Source organism: Armigeres subalbatus, chromosome 1 (assembly GCF_024139115.2).
Source record: "Armigeres subalbatus isolate Guangzhou_Male chromosome 1, GZ_Asu_2, whole genome shotgun sequence".
NCBI lineage: Eukaryota > Metazoa > Arthropoda > Insecta > Diptera > Culicidae > Armigeres > Armigeres subalbatus.
In genome coordinates this window covers 232,464,651-232,484,563 of record NC_085139.1, presented here as the reverse complement: position 1 = coordinate 232,484,563, position 19,913 = coordinate 232,464,651, and the positions used below count along the sequence as shown (strand labels likewise).

The 19,913-nt window shown below is 42.3% G+C and overlaps 1 protein-coding gene across 4 annotated transcripts in view; it reads left to right on the top strand.

The window, feature by feature from the left end:
* LOC134205866 (uncharacterized) overlaps positions 1-19,565 on the top strand; it is a 131,889-nt gene extending 112,324 nt beyond the window's left edge. For all 4 annotated transcript variants that reach the window (XM_062681527.1, XM_062681528.1, XM_062681525.1 and 1 more), the window contains exons 2-6: positions 4,588-4,814; positions 4,954-5,224; positions 17,016-17,635; positions 17,931-18,375; positions 18,450-19,565. In XM_062681527.1, the coding sequence (XP_062537511.1) occupies positions 4,731-4,814; positions 4,954-5,224; positions 17,016-17,635; positions 17,931-18,375; positions 18,450-18,796 (1,767 nt within the window). In that variant the 5' untranslated portion in view covers positions 4,588-4,730 and the 3' untranslated portion in view covers positions 18,797-19,565. The remainder of the gene's footprint in view (positions 1-4,587; positions 4,815-4,953; positions 5,225-17,015; positions 17,636-17,930; positions 18,376-18,449) is intronic.
* The last annotated feature ends 348 nt before the right edge of the window (positions 19,566-19,913 follow it).

The following is a 19,913-nucleotide window of genomic DNA, read 5'->3' as shown; positions in this document are numbered from 1 at the left end:
AACATTTTTTTCATGAATTAATTTGAATACTGCAATCAACAGAACAGCATGAAAGCTATTGATTGCAGTACACTGGATTCTGTTTTTACACGATTTATATTTTATCAATTTTCCACTCATCCTAAATGTTTAACGCATATTAATTATCATGTGATTTTTCTTTGATTTATTTTGGATTTTTTTAAACATGTTGCGAAGAGTTCGGTGGTAAATTGAAGTCACACGATCAAAAATACGAGCGAAAAAAAATCGTGTGAAAACAAAATCCTGTGTATTAAAATTAATTTATGAAAAAAATGTAACTTAGGTCATTTTGAAAAGTTAAGCGAGAATTGTTAACTGTTGTTTTTAAAATTAGTCGAAGCTAAAATCTTACTATCACAAAGAAGGTGCTTACAGTTTATAACTGAAAAGTGATTAATATAGACTTATGTAGATTATGACAGTTGGAATTGGAGGAGATATTCCATCTGCAGACAAATTTTGGTAAGAAAACAATTCTCAAAGAGATTTTCAAATCTTTCTTATTTTGGGATTCCGACGAAAGTGATGAAGAAATTTCTTGATAGATCAAAGAGAAAACGAGAATTTAAATTTCCGAAATTTTTGTGGGTGAAATTCGATAAGAGTTTTTTTTTGGGATGTAATTTTAAGGTACCGTAATCCGGGGGAACATTGATCATTTTTTTAATTGTTTTGTAAATATTTCCTCCATAAGTGGTATCATAGCTTTTTTCATATTTTTAAAACGAGTACTGCTACATGTAGAACGTATAAGGCTGTTGTTCTTGATTACTTGATAATTTTAAACTTGTTTTAATAATGTTTTTTGTCGAGTTCATTTTGGGGTAACTTTGATCAATCATTTATCTATAGAGAAAGCATATGCAAACGCCTTATAGTTTTCAACAATATATGTCAAAATTTTGAAATAAAAACTATGGATTAACCAAGAAAATAAGATTGCTTATCACATAACTATAGGTACGAGCTTAATTTTTTTTATTGTTATACTTGTTTTGAGGCCTTTTTTGGCAGCTTGTTCAAAAATTAATATTGATTTTATGTTCAAATTTTGGCGAAAAATAAATGCAAATTTATACGAAGTTTATATTATTCAGCAGCAAAATTTAGTCAAGATTAAGATACCTGACTCACAATAAGTAATTGTGATAACAGGTAATAATATTTTATTCATTTCTTGAAAACGGTGAAACTGATCAATGTTACCCCGGTGATCAATGTTCCCCCGGATTACGGTATAATTATCTCTCCACATACCATAATAACGTGGGAAATATTCGTGGTTTCCTGGCTAAAGCTAAGCTAAAGGTTTCCAAGCTAAAGCTAAGCTAAAGCTAAGCTAAAGCTAAGCTAAAGCTAAGCTAAAGCTAAGCTAAAGCTAAGCTAAAGCTAAGCTAAAGCTAAGCTAAAGCTAAGCTAAAGCTAAGCTAAAGCTAAGCTAAAGCTAAGCTAAAGCTGGGAGCTTAAAGCTAAGCTAAATAAATAAGTTAGTTGTTAAAGCTAAGCACAGGAAGCTAAAGCAGCTTAAAGGCTGGGGCAGGCTAACAGTTGGGAGTACAAGCTGTTGGCTGGGAACAGGAACAGGGTTGGGAAGCCAAAGCTGGAAGCTGGAGTGGGGTGGAAAGCTAAGTGGGGAACAGGAAGCTGGGAAAGCTAAGCTAAGCTGTGGAGGCAGTGTTTAAAGCAGGTGGGGAAAGGTGGGGTGGGGTCTGGGAACAGGAACAGGGTGGCAGCCCCAGCCCAGCCCACCAGGGCCCTGGCTGGGAACAGTCAGTGGGAACAGGTGGGTGGGAGCCCTGGGGCTGGGGTGGGTAGCTGGCTGAACCCAGGGCTGCAGCAGTGGAGCCCGCCCAGCTCAGCTGGGCTGGGAACAGCCTGAGGCTCCAGCCCGCCTGAGGCTGAGGCTCCTGGTGCCCTGGGCTGGGAGCTGGCACCAGCCTGGGAGCCTGGGAACTCAGCTGAGACGGGGCTCCGTGGTGAGCCCAGACAGCTCCGCTCCAGCCTGGGCTCAGCCTGGGCTCAGCCCGCCTGGGGAGCCTGGAACAGGCCTCAGCTCCAGGCTCAGGCTGGTGCAGCTCACCAGCTCGTGCCCGGGGCCTGGCCTGGGCTCAGAACAGGGTGGGCTCAGGCTCAGCCTGGGGTCAGGGCCTGGGGCTCACCTGAACAGGAACAGGGCAGTGCCCAGCCTGCCCCAGTGCAGTGCCTGCCCAGGAACAGGGCTCAGACAGGGGCCCAGTGGAACAGCCTGGGTGGGAACAGGCTCAGCCCTGAACAGAGTCAGCTGCCCAGCCCTGGGAACAGCCCGGAGCCCTGGTGGGGTGGGAACAGCCCAGTCAGCCCCGTCTCAGCCTGAACAGAACTGGGGTGGAACAGCCCTGGGGAACTGGGCTCCGGGCTCAGGAGCAGACAGCCCAGGGCCCTGGGGCCTGGCCTCAGCCTGGGGTGGGGAGCTGCCCAGGCCTGCTCAGCCCGCCCAGCCCTGAGGTGAGCCTGGAGCCCAGGAGAACAGCCTGCTGGGCCTGGGGTCAGCCTGGGCAGCCTGGAACAGCCCGCTCTGGGGAGCTGGTGGGGCTGGGAGCCTGGGCTCAGCTGGGAACAGGCCTGTGGCTCAGCCTGCTCAGCCTGCTCAGTGGGGTGGCAGCTCTGGCCTGCCTCTGCCTCAGCTCACCAGCCTGGTCAGCCTGCTCAGCTGGGGCTCAGCTGGAACAAACACTCAGCCAGGGCTCAGCCTGGCTCAGCCTGCTCAGCCTGCTCAGTTTGGGGGCTGGAAAGCCTGGGGTGGGCTCAGTTGCTGTTAAAGCTGGTAAGCTGGCTAGCTAAAAGCTAAGCTAAAGCTAAGCTAAAGCTAAGCTAAAGCTAAGCTAAAGCTAAGCTAAAGCTAAGCTAAAGCTAAGCTAAAGCTAAGCTAAAGCTAAGCTAAAGCTAAGCTAAAGCTAAGCTTAAAAGGAGCTAAGCTAAAACTAAGCCAAATTCCAATGTTTCGGTATATTCTAGGAAATAAAATTGCATTTTAAAAGGGGTGGAATTTACGCGATTTGGGTACGTAAAACAAAATTCTCACCCCTTTGAAAATACATGGGAGACCAAATCCCGAGACACGTTTTCCGAACTGTAAACCAGTCTTCAAATCCAAAAATGGATCGATGTTTTTTTGTCCTCCTTTTTCGCTACGATTTTGGTGAGTTGTCCTCCTTTCGAAAAATTCCATATGGTCACCCTACCTAGAGTTGAGTCCTTCAAGTATATTCACTTAACAAATGCTTATATAAAAAATAACGGCTTGCTTTTTCGAAAAATAATGCAACCTTCTCAATGACTTAATGGGTCAAAAAAAAATGCCTTTAACAAATTTTAAATTTCAGACCATCTAAACATTCCCTGTAGTATAGGCCTTAAGGGTATCACGCCCAATCGATGTCTAGGAGTCTCAAAACAGACGTACGTGATTGCCGTACAAATTCTGCTTTATGAGTAATGCGTAATTTAGGACACTTAGCTCGCATCTTAAAACAAATATTTTCCTCCGAAAGATAACGTTCATCGGACAAATTTAAAACGCATCATAACAAGTCAAATAAAATAAAATCCATTCTGCGACAAGCTGCGCAGAACCTTGAAATATGACAACTTCATGACACGCCTAATCAGCAAATTCAATTGCCGCCGATTCAAATCTGCAGGAGACTGCTGATAGCGAGGTGATGGTGTGTGACACTGACTGAATGTTTTGAGCTTCATTATGCGAAATCACGCGCCGCACGGAGTTGATGTGCAACCATCCGAAACCAAACAAAATACCTAACTCGTGCACTTTTAGTATACTTTCGGTCGATCGGTTGTAAATTCTGTTACAGTAGTCCTGTGGGATTTGCTTATCGGCAACGGCAATTAGCTACATACATATGGCATTATTGTTTTGGCATTGATAAAAATCACGTAATGCTTCTTCGTCGTAGCTGGGGTTCAAACGTACCGTAGCACTGTGAGGGCGAATTGAACTGTGGGGGAGACTTGTAATCACTCAAGGTACCATTTAGTCAGATATGTCTCTATTTATACAGACATATCATCACTCAAACAGATTATATTTAACACAGGTGGTTTATACAAACATTGACTTATGCAAGTCGTTGAGAATAAATTCTGGAATAGTTCGTAGAAAGTCTTTTCGCATATGTCCAGTTCTTGTACAGAATTGTTAGAAAATCGAACAATCACCAGCTGGGTGTAGAAGCTCTGATGGGAATTTCCAGAAATGTACGAAAAGGCTTTTGAATTCTAAGAAGAGCCACCAGGTTGTGATTTTTAAAATTAAAAAACAACTCAAACTCTAACCTCTTTTGTTTCTGACGTTTATGAATATTTTAGTTTCAATTATAAAAATGCTGTGATAGTTGTTACCATTATTTGAAGGGCACATATACACAACACAAGTAGTTTTGCTGTAACAAAACTCTTAGGTTTTGATTATCTAATATCTGCATAAAAATCGATTGATAAAACTTCTATAGAGATACATACATCCATGATAATATTTTTTTATCTCTCCCTATTTCATTGCAGTTTTCAATTTAAACAGCTGTCAACACGGTAACAAGCTGCTACACCAGTGCCAACGCTAACACCATTCCGCCTCCGGTCACCATAACCAGCGGCGGCAAAACGACCTCTAGCAGGGTCAGCACCGGTACCAGTCATCGCCCGCCATGGAAAAGCTGAGGGCGGCTAAGAAAGTCGCCCCGGATGGCGGCTGGGGCTGGGCGGCCACCTTCGGCGTTAGTTTGGTCAATGTGAGTTCATTTTATAATGCACCAAGTTCGCTTTTTTTTAGAATTTCCAATTCTCTGCTTCGTTTCCGCCCACTCCCATCACGAGTTCGATTTTTATCGTTTCCGCTTGATTTTCTCTTATATCCATTCACATTCAAAGCTTTCAACGCGTTCGATTGAGCCTTCGTTTGGGTTGCTGTTCGGCGATTTGCTGAACGATTTGCAAGTTGGCACCACCGGGGCGGCCATCATCATCAGCGCACTGGACGTGATGATGAACTTTTCCGGGCTGTTCGTGGGGCCGCTGCTCAAGGAGTTCTCCTACCGGAAGGTGGCCATCGCCGGGGCATTGCTTTGCGGAATGGGGCTTGCGCTTACTTCACCGGCTACCAGCATGGCGCACATTCTGGCAACGTACAGCGTGATAAACGGTAGGTATTTTTACGGCTTCGAGTTGTATTACGGTCATTTTTGCTGTTATCTTTCATATTGTTGAAACTCTCGATCATTGTGAATATTTTAATTTAGATTTTGCCACATTACTCTATTTATTTCGACGAATTGAGAAGATGTCTGTATGTGTGTGTACAAATATTTTTGCATCTGATTGATACATAGCATAACCTGAATTACCTTCAAAATGATTCATTTGAGGGCAAGTTTATCATAATTTTTGGCATTTAAAATTCGCCGCTTCTTGCAGTTGTTGTGTCTTAGTGTGTCACGGTCTAGTACAACAAATTCTTCACTTGTCATAAGACGAGTTATTACTCTCCCATTTAATTCCACTACTTGATCAAGTGGTCCTATGACAAGTGAAGACAGTCGTCCAAATAATTTTCTTATCAACTCAGTCTTTTTTCCGAAATCTTAGCGGATCAGTAATTTTAAAATTTTGCTGTCTTCGATGATTTGTCAAACATATGTATAAAATATGCACTGTGGAGCTGCTTTTCTTCTAAACTCGATTCATATTTGCTGCAGATCTGGGCATTTATTTTAGTGTGCCCCTCATTTACTCACACTTGGGTCTGGAGAAACCCTAGGGGTACATAAGGCCAGAGATGTCCTACATAGCTGGCAACAAATCTGCTCTTTTATTTTTCACAATTTTTACCAATCAAATAAAATTCATTCAGTGAGTGCAACTAATAGATGGATATTTGAGTTTTCTAAATGTTACTTCGATCTGTCAAAATAATACACGCCGGGGGCACGCGGTCGCGTGCACAGCAAATACACCGGCGTGCAATACACGACGGTGTATTTACTGTGCGCGCGCCCGTGTGTATTTGGCGTGCACCTTTTGTCAGATTGAAATGACATTTCGAAGGCTTAAATGTCCATCTATTAATTGCATTCACTAAATGTATTTTAAATGATTGTCTAAAATTGTAAAAAATAAAAGGGCATATTTTTTGCCAACTGTGTAGGACATCTCTGCATAAGGCCTTGTAAAAAAAATTTCATTCTGGACGGATGCTTGCTTTAGCTTTCACATGTGCCGATCAGACGCATTTCTCGTGGAAGTTTAAAAAAAAATCTGAAATTTCATAGAAGACAATCTAAAACATCGTTGCTCAAGTAAATTTTTCAACGAACAAATTTGAGGAAGAAGCCTAGCAGATCCACGAATTCATTTCGCGACAAAAAATGCAACATGAGTTATTGTTGATCAAATCAACATTAAGAGGCCAGCCCTATATTAGTAATGCGCGCTTGTCGTCATCAGTCCACAGTTCGTTGCAACTCAGAGCTTTAAATTATCGATTGTGTTTGGTGAAGCTCATCGGCCTAACATATTCATATTTGGCTCTGTACTGTCAATTCCCGAATGAATATAAGTTAGAAAGTATTTATTTAGAACTCGGTCTTTTGACCGAAAGTTAATCGGCCGTAAACCATTTTTTGTCTTTCTCGTACAACAAAGTGATAGAAGGCCCAGAGAACCATAGTGTTATATACTGATCGACTCAGCTCGACGAACTGAGGTATTGTCTGTATGTGTGTATGTTTGAAATTTTTGTATACACACTTTTTGGAACTTATCATTACTCGATTCACTCACAACAAGTTGCATTCGACGTTTTTACCAAAGCCCCCCCCTTGGAAAAAAAAATTAAAAATCTAATTAAAAAAAATGGTGGCAATGCATAGTAATTAATGCAAAAACATGCAAAATGAAAAAAATGCGATCTATTCCCCTAAAAGTGCTTTTTGACCTTCACAGTAAAAAATAAAAAGTAATATCACATCAGATTCGATGCACATCATCGCCGTCGTAAATATTATGTTTTATTACATCTGATTGACGTAACAAAAAGTTGACGTACTCGATATTTCGTTTTCAAATTAATGCAGTGTTTCCACGTGTTTTTCCACGTAATATTTTTGATGTAACTGAAAAAATGACGTAAAAAACAGGTCAGGATTAATCCCGCTTTGGCAGCGGGCTTAGGGGTATTCGGATTTTTTTCTTTCATGTACAAAAATACATTTTCAAATACAACAATTTCAAATTTTATTTTTTCAAAACGCTTTTCATCGTATCAACATATACTTTTGTTGTATCCACAAATACAAATAACGCAAATATTTATTTTATTTCCGCTTAATTTTTCTTGCATTTTCAAATTTTTAATTTTTAATTTTCAATTTTCAACTTTTAATTTTTAATTTTTTAATTTTATTTTTTTTAAATTAAGGCCGATACAGATATTTAATTTAAATTTTGTCCTACTAGTGTCCGGATGGTGACGGGGGAGGAAAAGAAATAAAAAAAAATCCTCGGGTTTGTTAAAGAATGTTTTAAAAATTCTCAAAATTACCCGATTTTTTTTGTTGCCCCCTCAAAATATTTCTGGGAAAAATGATTCGATAATTGTTAATAATTGTTTTTAAATATTTGTATCGGCCTTATTAATTTTTTATTTTTTATTTTTAACTTTTAATTTTTAATTTTCAATTTTCAATTTTCAATTTTCAATTTTTATTTTTTATTTTTAACTTTTAATTTTCAATTTTCGATTTTTAATTTTTAATTTAATAATTTTCAATTCTCAATTTTAAATTTTAAATTTTTAATTCTTAATTTTTAATTTTTAATTTTAATTTTTAATTTTTTATTTTTATTTTTAAATTTTAAATTTTAAATTTTAAATTTTAAATTTTCAATTTTTAATCGAATTTCTTCCGAGCTTCCATCAGGAATTCCTCCGGAAGTTCCTTAAAAAATTTCTTCGAACGTTCGTCCAGCAATTCCTCCGGAAGTTCGTCTAAAAATTCCTTCAAATATTCCTTTCGAAATATCTCAACAAATTCCCTGGGAAATTACTCCAAAAGGGAAATTAATCCAGCAATTCCATCACAATTTCCTCCATCGATTCTCTTGGAAGTTCCACTATAAATTTCTCCAGGAATTTGTCCAAAAGTTTCTCCTGGGATTCCTCCAGAGGTTTATCCAGAAATTCCTCCAGAAGTTCCACCAGAAGTTCCTCCGGAAATTCAGCAGGGAATTTCTCCAGGTATTTCTCCGGAAGTTCCTCCGGGAATTCCTCCAGGAGTTCGTCCGCAGTTTCTTCGGGAGTTTCTCCAGAAATTCCTGCAGGAATTCTTCCAGAAATTCCTCCAGAAGATCCTCCAGGAATTCCTCCGAAAGTTGCTCCAGAAATTCCTCCGAAAGTTTCTCCAGGAATTCCTCCGAAAGTTCCTTCAGGAAATCCTCGGGAAGTTCCTCTAGGAATTCCTCCGGAAGTTTTTTGGAAGATCTCCAGGAAAAAGGTCAGAAGGAGTTTCCAGGAGAAGTTCTTTAGGAACTACTGGTGTAAATTCTGGGAAATAGAAAGTAAACATTGCTACAGGAATTTAAAGGTGAATTTCTGAAGGAATTTGCAATGTAATTTCTTGAACAATTTCTGAGTTTCAGAAAGAATTCCCAAAGAATTCCTAGTGCATTTTTTTAATTCAAGAGAAATTTCAAAAAGATTTTAGGAGGATTTATTAGAATAACTTCCGGAAGAGTACCTGGAGGAACTTCCGGAGGAATTCCTGGATAAAATTCCGGAGGAATTCCTGGAAGAACCTCGAAGGAATTCCTGGAGGAACTACCAGAGAAATTCCTTATGGAGAAATTCTTGGTAAAACATTCTGAGATATTCCAGGATGAACTTCCAAATGAATTGCTACAGAATCTTCTGGAGGAATTTTCGGATGAATTTCCAGAGAAATTCCTGGAGAAATTTACTGCTGAATTTCCGGAGGAACTTCTGGTAGAACTTGCGGAGAAATTCCAGGAGAAACATCTGGAAGAATTCAAGGAGAAACTTCAGGATAAATTCCTAGAGGATCTTTCAAGAGAATCGCTAGAGGAAATTGTTGGAGGATGTCCCGGAGGAAATGCTGGAGAAATTTCCCTTCCTCCAAAGAAATTCCTGGAGAATTTCTTGCACAAACTTCCGGAGGAATTCTGGTGGAACTTCCGGAGGAATTTCTGGATAAACTTCTGGAGGAATTCCATGAGAAACTTTTGGACAAATTCCTGGAGAAATTTCTAGAGGAACTTCCAGAAGAATAGCTGGAGGAAATTGTGATGGAATTGCTGGATTAATTTCCCTTTTGGAGTAATTTCTAAAGGAATTCGTTGAGATATTTCAAAAGGAATATTTGAAGGAATTTTTAGTCGAACTTCCGAAGGAATTGCTGTACGAACATTCGAAGAAATTTTTGAAGGAACTTCCGGAGGAATTCCTGATGGAAGCTCGGAAGAAATTCGTGAAAGAAGTTCCGGGGAATTCCTGGGAAAACTTCCGAAAGAATTCCTGAAGGAACTTCTGGAGAAAAACCTGGAGCAATTTTCTGGAATTTCTGGAGAAACTTGCGGAGAAATTCATTAAGAAACTTCCGTAGGAACTCCTGAAAGAATTTCTAGAGGGAATTGCTGTAGGAAATTGTGATGGAAATCCTGGAGGAATTTCTGGAGGAATTCCTGAAGGTACTTCCGGAGGAATTCCTGAAGGTACTTCCGGAGGAATTCCTGAAGGTACTTCCGGAGGAGTTAATTAAGGAACTTCCGGAGGAATTCCTGGAGGAACTTTCGGTGGAATTCCTGGAGGAACTTCTGGAGGAATTCCTGGAAGAACTTCCGGAGGAATTCCTGGAGGAACTTCCGGGGGAATTCCTGGAGGAACTTCCGGAGGCATTCGTGGAGGAACTTCCGGAGGAACTTCTGAAGGAGCTTTTGGAGGAACTTTTGAAGGAGCTTTTGGAGGAACTTCCGGAGGAATGCCTGGAGGAACTTCTGGAGGAATTCATGATTAAACTTCAGAAGATATGCTAGAAGTAACTTCCGAAGGATTTTTTGGACGATTTTTTGGAGAACTACTGTAGGAACTTCTGGATGAATTCCCGGAGGAACTTTCGGAGAAATTCATGGAGGAACTTTTGGAGAAATTCCTGGAAGAACTTCTGAAGAAATTCCTAGAGAAAATTCCGGAGGAATTCCAGGAGAAACTTCCGGAAAAATTTCAGAAAGAACTTCTTGGGAGAATTTCCAAAGGAATTTGTGGAGATATTTCCAAACTTCCGGCGAAATTCCTGGAGGAATTTCTGAATGAATTCCTGGAAGAACTTTCGAACGAATTTCTGGAGGATCTTCCGGAGGAACTTCCGAAGCAATTCCTGGAGGATTTTCCGAAGATTTTTTTATAGCGGTTTGTGGAGGATTTCCTGGAAAAACTTCTGAAAAAATTACGCCGCTTCTATAGCCAATTACCAACAGCGTGACGCTGCCACGCCACAGTCGATCACATATAATACATAAATAATAATAAAATGTACGTAAAATAAATAAATTGAAGTAAATATATTGAAAATTATTAAAAATAAATCATTCGAAATTTAAAATATTAATTTAAATTAAAAAATATAAAATTTAATGTTCAAAATGAATTTAAAAATATAATATTTGACTGTGGATATACAACAGTAAAGCACATGTGGAGATTGGACAAATCAAGCATCCGAAAGATATTCAATTTGCAAAAAAGAGAGCTAACCGCGGTGGAGGTTGGTACTCGGATTCTGATGGCTTTTCCGCAAACGTGACCTTTAAGTGATCTTGTTGTGTAGGGGTTATCACGCCTATCTAGAGAGTAGGAGGTTGAGGGTTCGAGTCCCTCCAAGACACGTGGATTCTTTTTCGCAAATTTCATATCAATTTGTCCATTTCGAAACATATGCTGTGCATATGCACAGCCAAGATATTTAACAAAAAAAAATAATTAAATTGAAAAACGAACACATTTTTCACGGCATGGAATACGTGGTACATAACGATATTAATAAAAATTAATTAAAATCGCTTAACAACAATTACATCATTACAGAAAATTAGTCCTGAAATGATGTTTTTGTTTACTAATTTTGAATTGTCAATGGGGCCCACCGCGAGCTAACCCCAGAGATGTTAGCCATTATTTTTTTTCCATTGGAGCGATGCCAGTGGGGTGATTTTAGCAGTCTCCTTTTTCTTAAGGATCAGATGAAGCCAAGAAAAGCCAGCGGAAACCTCAAAACACCATCTGCTGGCAGCCAGTCTACCGAGGTGTACGAAGATGTTGAGGTACTGGAAGGGGAAGGGTCATTCGAAATGTCCGCAAATAACCTGGAGACATTCGAGGTTGCCGAATCATCGTCGCAATCATCCAAGGCACCTCCAGTAAAAAAATTTAAAAATTTTTTAAGTGTTGGAAAGAACATCCATACCGCACGGCTGCTGGATATTGAGCAACGAAAGCTATAGCTACTGGAGAAGAAAGTCACATCACGAGACAGAGACGAAGACGAGGCATTCTTCGATAGCCTTCTCTCTCATGTCAAAAACTCAATTCATTTCATTTCATTTATTTAGTCTACATCTATACAGATAACACTGAATCAACAATTTGACGCCACAATACACGGTTCGTGGCCGCATCTCTCCATCCTCGAATACGCCCCACGCTCGCCAAGTCGTTCTGCACCTGGTCTGCCCATCTCGCTCGCTGCGCTCCACGTCGTCTCGTACCTGCCGGATCGGAAGCGAACACCATCTTTGCAGGGTTGCTGTCCGGCATTCTTGCAACATGCCCTGCCCATCGTACCCTTCCGGCTTTAGCTACCTTCTGGATACTGGGTTCGCCGTAGAGCTGGGCGAGCTCATGGTTCATTCTTCGCCGCCACACACCGTCTTCTTGTACACCGCCAAAGATGGTCCTAAGCACCCGTCTTTCGAATACTCCGAGTGCTTGCAAGTCCTCCTCGAGCATTGTCCATGATTCATGTCCGTAGAGGACTACCGGTCTTATTAACGTCTTGTACATGACACATTTGGTGCGGTGGCGAATCTTTTTCGACCGCAGTTTCTTCTGGAGCCCGTAGTAGGCCCGACTTCCACAGATGATGCGCCTTCGTATTTCACGACTAACGTTGTTGTCAGCCGTTAGCAAGGATCCGAGGTAGACGAATTCCTCGACCACCTCGAAGGTATCCCCATCTATCGTAACACTGCTTCCCAGGCGGGCCCTGTCGCGCTCGGTTCCGCCCACAAGCATGTACTTTGTCTTTGACGCATTCACCACCAGTCCAATTTTTGTTGCTTCACGTTTCAGGCGGGTGTACAGTTCTGCCACCTTTGCAAATGTTCGGCCGACAATGTCCATGTCATCCGCGAAGCAAATAAATTGACTGGATCTGTTGAAAATCGTTCCCCGGCTGTTACACCCGGCTCTCCGCATGACACCTTCTAGCGCAATGTTGAACAACAGGCACGAAAGTCCATCACCTTGTCTTAGTCCCCGGCGCGATTCGAACGAACTGGAGTGTTCGCCCGAGATCTTCACACAGTTTTGCACACCATCCACCGTTGCTTTGATCAGTCTGGTAAGCTTTCCAGGAAGCTGTTCTCGTCCATAATTTTCCATAGCTCTACGCGGTCTATACTGTCGTATGCCGCCTTGAAATCAACGAACAGATGGTGCGTTGGGACCTGGTATTCACGGCATTTTTGAAGGATTTGCCGTACAGTAAAGATCTGGTCCGTTGTCGAGCGGCCGTCAACGAAGCCGGCTTGATAACTTCCCACGAACTCGTTCACTAATGGTGACAGACGACGGAAGATGATCTGGGATATCACTTTGTAGGCGGCATTAAGGATGGTGATCGCTCGAAAGTTCTCACACTCCAGTTTGTCACCTTTCTTGTAGATGGGGCATATAACCCCTTCCTTCCACTCCTCCGGTAGCTGTTCGTTTTCCCAGATTCTGACTATCAGTTTGTGCAGGCAAGTGGCCAGCTTTTCCGGGCCCATCTTGATGAGCTCAGCTCCGATACCATCCTTACCAGCTGCTTTATTGGTCTTTAGCTGTTGAATGGCATCCTTAACTTCCCTCAAGGTGGGGGCTGGTTGGCTTCCATCGTCCGCTAAACTGACGTAGTCATCTCCTCCGCTGCCTTGACTTTCATTGCCTGTACTCTCAGCGCCATTCAGATGTTCCTCGTAGTGCTGCTTCCACCTTTCGATCACCACACGTTCGTCCGTCAAGATGCTCCCATCCTTATCCCGGCACATTTCGGCTCGCGGCACGAAGCCTTTGCGGGATGCGTTGAGCTTCTGATAGAACTTGCGTGTATCTTGAGAACGGCACAGCTGTTCCATCTCCTCGCACTCCGCTTCTTCCAGGCGGCGTTTCTTCTCCTGAAAAAGGCGGGTCTGCTGTCTCCGCTTCCGTCTATAACGTTCCACGTTCTGCCGGGTACCTTGCTGCAGCGCGACCGCCCGCGCTGCGTCCTTCTCCTCCAGAATCTGTCTGCACTCTTCGTCGAACCAATCGTTCCGTCGACTTCGACCCATATACCCGACGTTGTTCTCCGCTGCGTCGTTAATGGCTGCTTTGACTGTATTCCAGCAGTCCTCAAGAGGGGCCCCATCGAGCTCACCCTCTTCCGGCAACGCTGCCTCGAGATGCTGCGCGTATGCAGTGGCGACATCAGGTTGCTTCAGTCGCTCTAGGTCGTACCGCGGCGGTCGTCGGTACCGAACATTGTTGATGACGGATAGTTTTGGGCGCAGTTTAACCATCACCAGATAGTGGTCAGAGTCGATGTTAGCGCCACGATAAGTCCTGACGTCGATAATGTCGGAGAAGTGCCGTCCATCAATCAGAACGTGGTCGATTTGTGATTCTGTCTGCAGTGGCGATCTCCAGGTGTACCGATACGGGAGGCTGTGTTGGAAGTAGGTGCTGCGAATGGCCATATTCTTGGAGGCGGCGAAATCAATAAGTCGTAGGCCGTTTTCGTTCGTCAGCCGGTGAGCGCTGAACTTTCCAATAGTCGGTCTAAACTCCTCCTCTTGGCCAACCTGAGCGTTCAAATCTCCTATGATGATTTTGACGTCGTGGCTTGGGCAGCTGTCGTACTCACGTTCCAGCTGCGCGTAGAATGCGTCCTTATCATCATCAGTGCTTCCGGAGTGTGGGCTATGGACGTTGATTATGCTGAAGTTGAAGAACCGGCCTTTGATCCTCAACCTGCACATTCTCTCGTTGATCGGCCACCACCCGATCACGCGCCTTTGCATGTCGCCCATCACTATGAAAGCTGTTCCCAGCTCGTGGTTGCTGCCGCAGCTCTGGTAGATGGTATGATTACCTCTAAACGTTCGCACCATTGATCCCTTCCAACAAACCTCCTGCAGCGCTACGATGCCGAATCCACGGTCCTTGAGCACATCGGCGAGTATGCGTGTGCTCCCGATGAAGTTGAGAGATTTGCAGTTCCACGAACCGAGTTTCCAATCGCTAGTCCCTTTTCGTCGCAGTGGTCTTCGCCGATGGTTCCGGTCCGTACTCTCTTGTTGATTGTTCGATGCTTATGATTTTTTAAAGGCTGGCTTGCAGGGCCTGACACCAAACCCCCTAAATTTCCGGAGGACCATTCCTCCTTATTTCCGGTGGACCATGGTGCACAGTTTCACTTAGAGTCCCTCGCTGGCACTCGGACGATGATCAGCCGCCCCTAACATGGAGAACAGACGCTGTTGTGAGCCGATCCTGACATGGAGAACAGACGCTCAATAAGATTTGCACCTCCGGAGATGAGCAACCCAAGTAACAATTTTCATGCTTGTTGGATTTATTTAATTCTTATAGCGGATTTATGACAGCAGTCACCATGGCTAGTTGCTCAGATTTATTGGCGTTCTTATTGCTATCAATAAACCTCTGATAAATCTGCACGAAAAGCTTCAAACGTCAAATGCCGATTGGTCTTGTTAACAACTCTATGGTTGTAACGAAGAGCGTAATAAGTCCAATTTTCAAAGCTTGATCAAAGCCATAATTTTTGGTCATAATGTGGTCAAATGAATAACCCCAATAAGAATATTTACATTGCAAAGGGTTTATAACGGTGTTCAATAAGAGCAACATTTTTCTGATCGAAATCTATGATGGCCATATTGGAAATGGAGAACCATCTTCAAGTCAGTGAAATTTATCACTGGAAATTATGATTAGACGGTGTTTTCGCCGCAAATGACACGTTTTTGGTAAAAGCTATAAAAAACAAACATATTTTGGTGTAATATCAATAAATTCAGTGAAGATTTACGTCATTGATGTTATAATAATTTTTATTTTCTTGCCCAAAACTATATTATTTTGCGGGCGCGTAGTGCTTAATCTCATTTTTGCACTAGCTTTCACCATGAAATCGAGCGCGCACCTCATTTTCATGAAAGCATATTGAAAAAAAAAAAAACTTGAAAAAGTTTTATTTTGGATTAATCCTCATCATGATTTTCATCAACACATTAGTTTGTTATTATTTGTTTGCAAGTTTTGTTTCTCTTTTTTCAAAGTAACATTTTTGACAGCTGCCGCAGCCAAATTCCCTTTTTGCGGACGGCTTGAAACGGATTTTTATATACTCTTATAAGAGGTTTATAGTGGTAATCTAGAGAGGGCCATTTGGACATATCTTACTCTTATAGTGGTCATCAGAAGGTAATCCTCTAGTAATGGGTTTTATTGTCAGTTCTTGTAATTCGATCTTGAAAACCATTCTTAGAGCGGAATAAAACTTGAAATGTTACTTGGGAAACCCCCCCTTCCCTGTCAGCATACGACCATAGTTCCCACCGGGGTTGGTTACCCAATCTTCCCTAAGGTTGCTCGTATCCCGGCCAGCACCGCGAGGAGGTAGGGATAGGAGTTGCTGGGTAAGAGGCTAAGGACCGCGAGATGGGGTCTATTTTATTCCTTCAGGTACGCGAAGTACCAATGGTACGCTTTACCCAGCATTTGCCGTGTCAAAAACTCAAACCACCAGCAAAAATCAAGCTGCGTATGGAGCTACAGCAGATTGTGCTTGAACATGTATATGGTTCCACCAGCACTTCTGGGTCCGAGTCGACTGTTCGTTACAGTTTTTCCTAGGGAGATTATGAATTTCTTCGGATTTTTTTCCCTGAATTCCATTTGGAAATTCTGAATTTCTACGGAGATATTGTTTTGAATTTCTACGGAAAATTGTTCTGATTTCCCATGGAAAATAATTATTGGGGGGCTTCAACGTCACGCCGCGCCGAAAATACCGCCGCCGAAAAAAAAATTCTGACCTACTCCGCTGACTATTTTTGGACTGGCACATAGATCCTCCATAGACAAGCATGATTTACATACATTTTCTTCATGTTCGGGCATCGAAATCTCAATTCGTAGTGATTCGATTTGGCTAAAATTTTACTAGGCTCCTGTTTTCAACTTGAACTTTCGATCTTTGAGTGAATTGTATTGATTTTGATCTGCAAGTCCGCAAATAATTATAAAGACACCAGTTTTTTATACGGGGCTCCTTACAAAAACGCGTATAAGCAGAATATATGCATAAATGTAACTTTCATTGAATAAAAATTTTAGGCATGCTGGCAAAAATTCAGCCCAATCGAATTGCTAAGAATTAAGATATTGGCCAACATGGCAATTTGTACGGAAACCGAGCTTGTCTTTATACTTATTTCCACCAGTGTATAACAATTACAAATTAATTATCAGAACTAATTTTAAAATTACAATCTTCATATACCTACGAGTCTATAATGTTAGTTATAGAAGTTCCAAATCGAAGTTGGACCCTCAATTACCAAACAATGTGTCTAATTTTCCCATTGCTATTCTATTCCAGGAATCGGCGTTGGTTTGGCCACATCCGCCGCTTTTGTCGCCCTCAATCACTATTTTTCGAAGAAACGTGGCCAAGCTGTCGGCCTGTCGATGGCCGGCACAGCCCTCGGAATGCTCATCATGCCTCAGTTGGTTCGCGTCCTGCTGGAAACGTATGACTTCCGGGGTGCCGTCCTACTGCTCAGTGGTCTAGCGCTGCACGCTGCCGTCGGTGCCACGCTGTTGCAGCCCATCAAGTGGCACCTGAAGGAGGAAGAGGTCGACATAGAGATGGTGGAAGCGCCCCCCATGGGTATCATCTTGGAACAGGAGGACGACGGCGATACGGACAGTCTGCCGGAAATCAAGACTTTGTTGTTTCCTCGCCGAGACAGAAAACTGTCGGAGAACTGTCCGTCGCCGCAGCCGAACGGGTTACCGAAGCGGCCGACCTTTCCCAGGATAACGTCCAGTGCGAGCGTACAAGTGGGGACGGGGATGCGGACGAGACCATCGTTTCCGCGGATCACATCGACCGCCAGCATGAGTTTAGCGTTGCGGAAGCGACGAGAATCGGTGGTGTCGCGACTTTCGGCACTGGATTTCACCGGCAGTGGAAGCTGTATGCACATTCACGTGGATGTAAGTATGAAGATGTTTAAAGATAGAACCGGATTAAGGGTCTGTTCACAAATTACATAACGCTAAAATTAACAACTTTCCTCCGGAAAGTTTCTGATATATGTACAATGATCGCCCTGACAAACCTCCTCCCACCCAAAGCGTTGTGTAATTTGTTAATGGGCACTTAGGAAACCCTCGCGTTTGCACAAGAAAGTTCGCCTGTTCCAACGCGTTCACACACAGGAGGCAGCACCAGCGAAAGCTTAAAAGCATACCAATTTCCCTTTTTTTCGTTTTCCCTTTTCGCTTGCAGACGGGCGATGCCGATGCGGAGGATGTCGACTATGAAATCATTCGGCGCGTAAATACTCATGTCGGTTCATTCACACGTGCCGCTCCGAAGAGTATCGAAACGGTCAAGTCGGAGCTGGGTTTGGAGATGATAAAACCAAAAGTGTCGTTTCTGCAGCGATTTACGGCTCTGATGGATGTTGGCTTGCTGAAGGATGTGATCTATTTGAACATCTTGTTCGGGCTGTCGATATTCTACGTGGCGGAGATGAACTTCAAGATGGTGACGCCCTTCTTTTTGTCCAGTTTGGGATTTAGCAAATCGGAAACGGCGTTCTTTCTGTCGATTTCGGCACTGACGGATATTGCAGCGCGCGTTATTGTGCCGCCAATTGGTGATAAGCTTAAGCTTCAGAAACGATTATTGTTCATGACGTCGTTGGTTTTTGTGGCTATCACTAGATCAAGTATGTAACATTACATTTTATTATTAAACTCACTATTAAATGCTTTTTTTTCATAATATTTTCTTCTCGTTCAGTTGTAGCCCAGCAGCGAACCTACACCGAGCTGATGGTGTGGTTATCGATCACCGGCTTCTTCCGAGGGGTCGCCTTGGCCAACTTCACCCTGTGCGTGTCGGAGTACTCATCGCTGGAGAAGCTCCCGGCTGCTTTCGGGTGGCACATGGTTGGCAAGGGGGTGTTTGTTATAGCCTTCGGACCGTTGATCGGTGCAATCCGGGATTGGACCGACAGTTACCCGATATGCATCCATGCGCAGTCGGTTTGCATTTTCCTGTGCGTGTTTGCATGGCTGATCGAGTTCGCGATCAAGCGGTTTCGCGCCAAAAAAGTAATGGAAGCAAATCCGAGCATGGCGGCGTAAACGTTTTGTTGAGTAGATGTAAGTCGTAAGATGTAAGAGACTCAATTACACCGAGAAAGTGTCTGACAAACGATAATATGTAATGTGCTTTTGGGAACAATGATTCCTGTTTTCTAGCAGCAACTAAACATTATCTTGTAAGCATGAGACTGCGATATACATTTAGACAATGTATTTTAACTTATATCAACCACGATTTGGGTATCAATTTGACGCGATCGTACGATAAATATCCAAAAAGTACTTATAATACGCGTGAAAGTATAGTTCAACGTTAACTTTTGAGAGTACGAGCACAGTATTAACAGGAAGAACAACCACTTACAAAATATACAAACAACCAACCGAACTGGCGAGTACTGAATTTGAACAAGCCTTATAGAGCTTAAACCTGACGTAGAAGATGTAAGTAATAACAGAATATCTAACGAAGACGGGAGCTGTGTTGTTTTGATAGTTTTATCAACCTTTAGTAAACGAGTAGTGGAATTGAACCTCATCTTCTGGAAAAGATGAACCCATGTAATGTAGAAATTAGAGTTATTTAGGCAAAATAGATTGTTAACCGATGATTAAAATACATTATAGCACATATGATCAAAATAGTCTTAATGTGTGACGAAGCTAATAAACACGAAACTGCGGGAGAATCTCGACAGTTTTTACAAATATTTGTCTCTGTTAAGATAAACGTGATACCGATGTGCTAAATAAAACGATGATGAGTTATGCGTGTAATGGAAAAGCTGTATCAGTTGAAAACATGTAATTTATGGAGTTTTAATTTATGAGAAATTTGACCTTGATTTTCATTTTGTAACTAATAAACTGCCATCAAAAACGATTCACACCCGCCCCAAATGTGTCATGTACAAAACGCGCAGTGGTAATTATCGCTAAGAGGTACACCAAGGAGTGGATTATCGTAGAATTTTGTACCGCAAATTGTTTAATCTTTAAAGTCTACTTAGCATCATCGGCGGAGAATTATGGGAGCGTTACGGTGATATAGCAATATTTTTCTTCTATATACATAAAAATGAATTTCTGTCTGTCTGAGCCTTATAGACTCGGAAACTACTGAACCGATCGGCGTGGAAATTTGTATGCAGAGGTT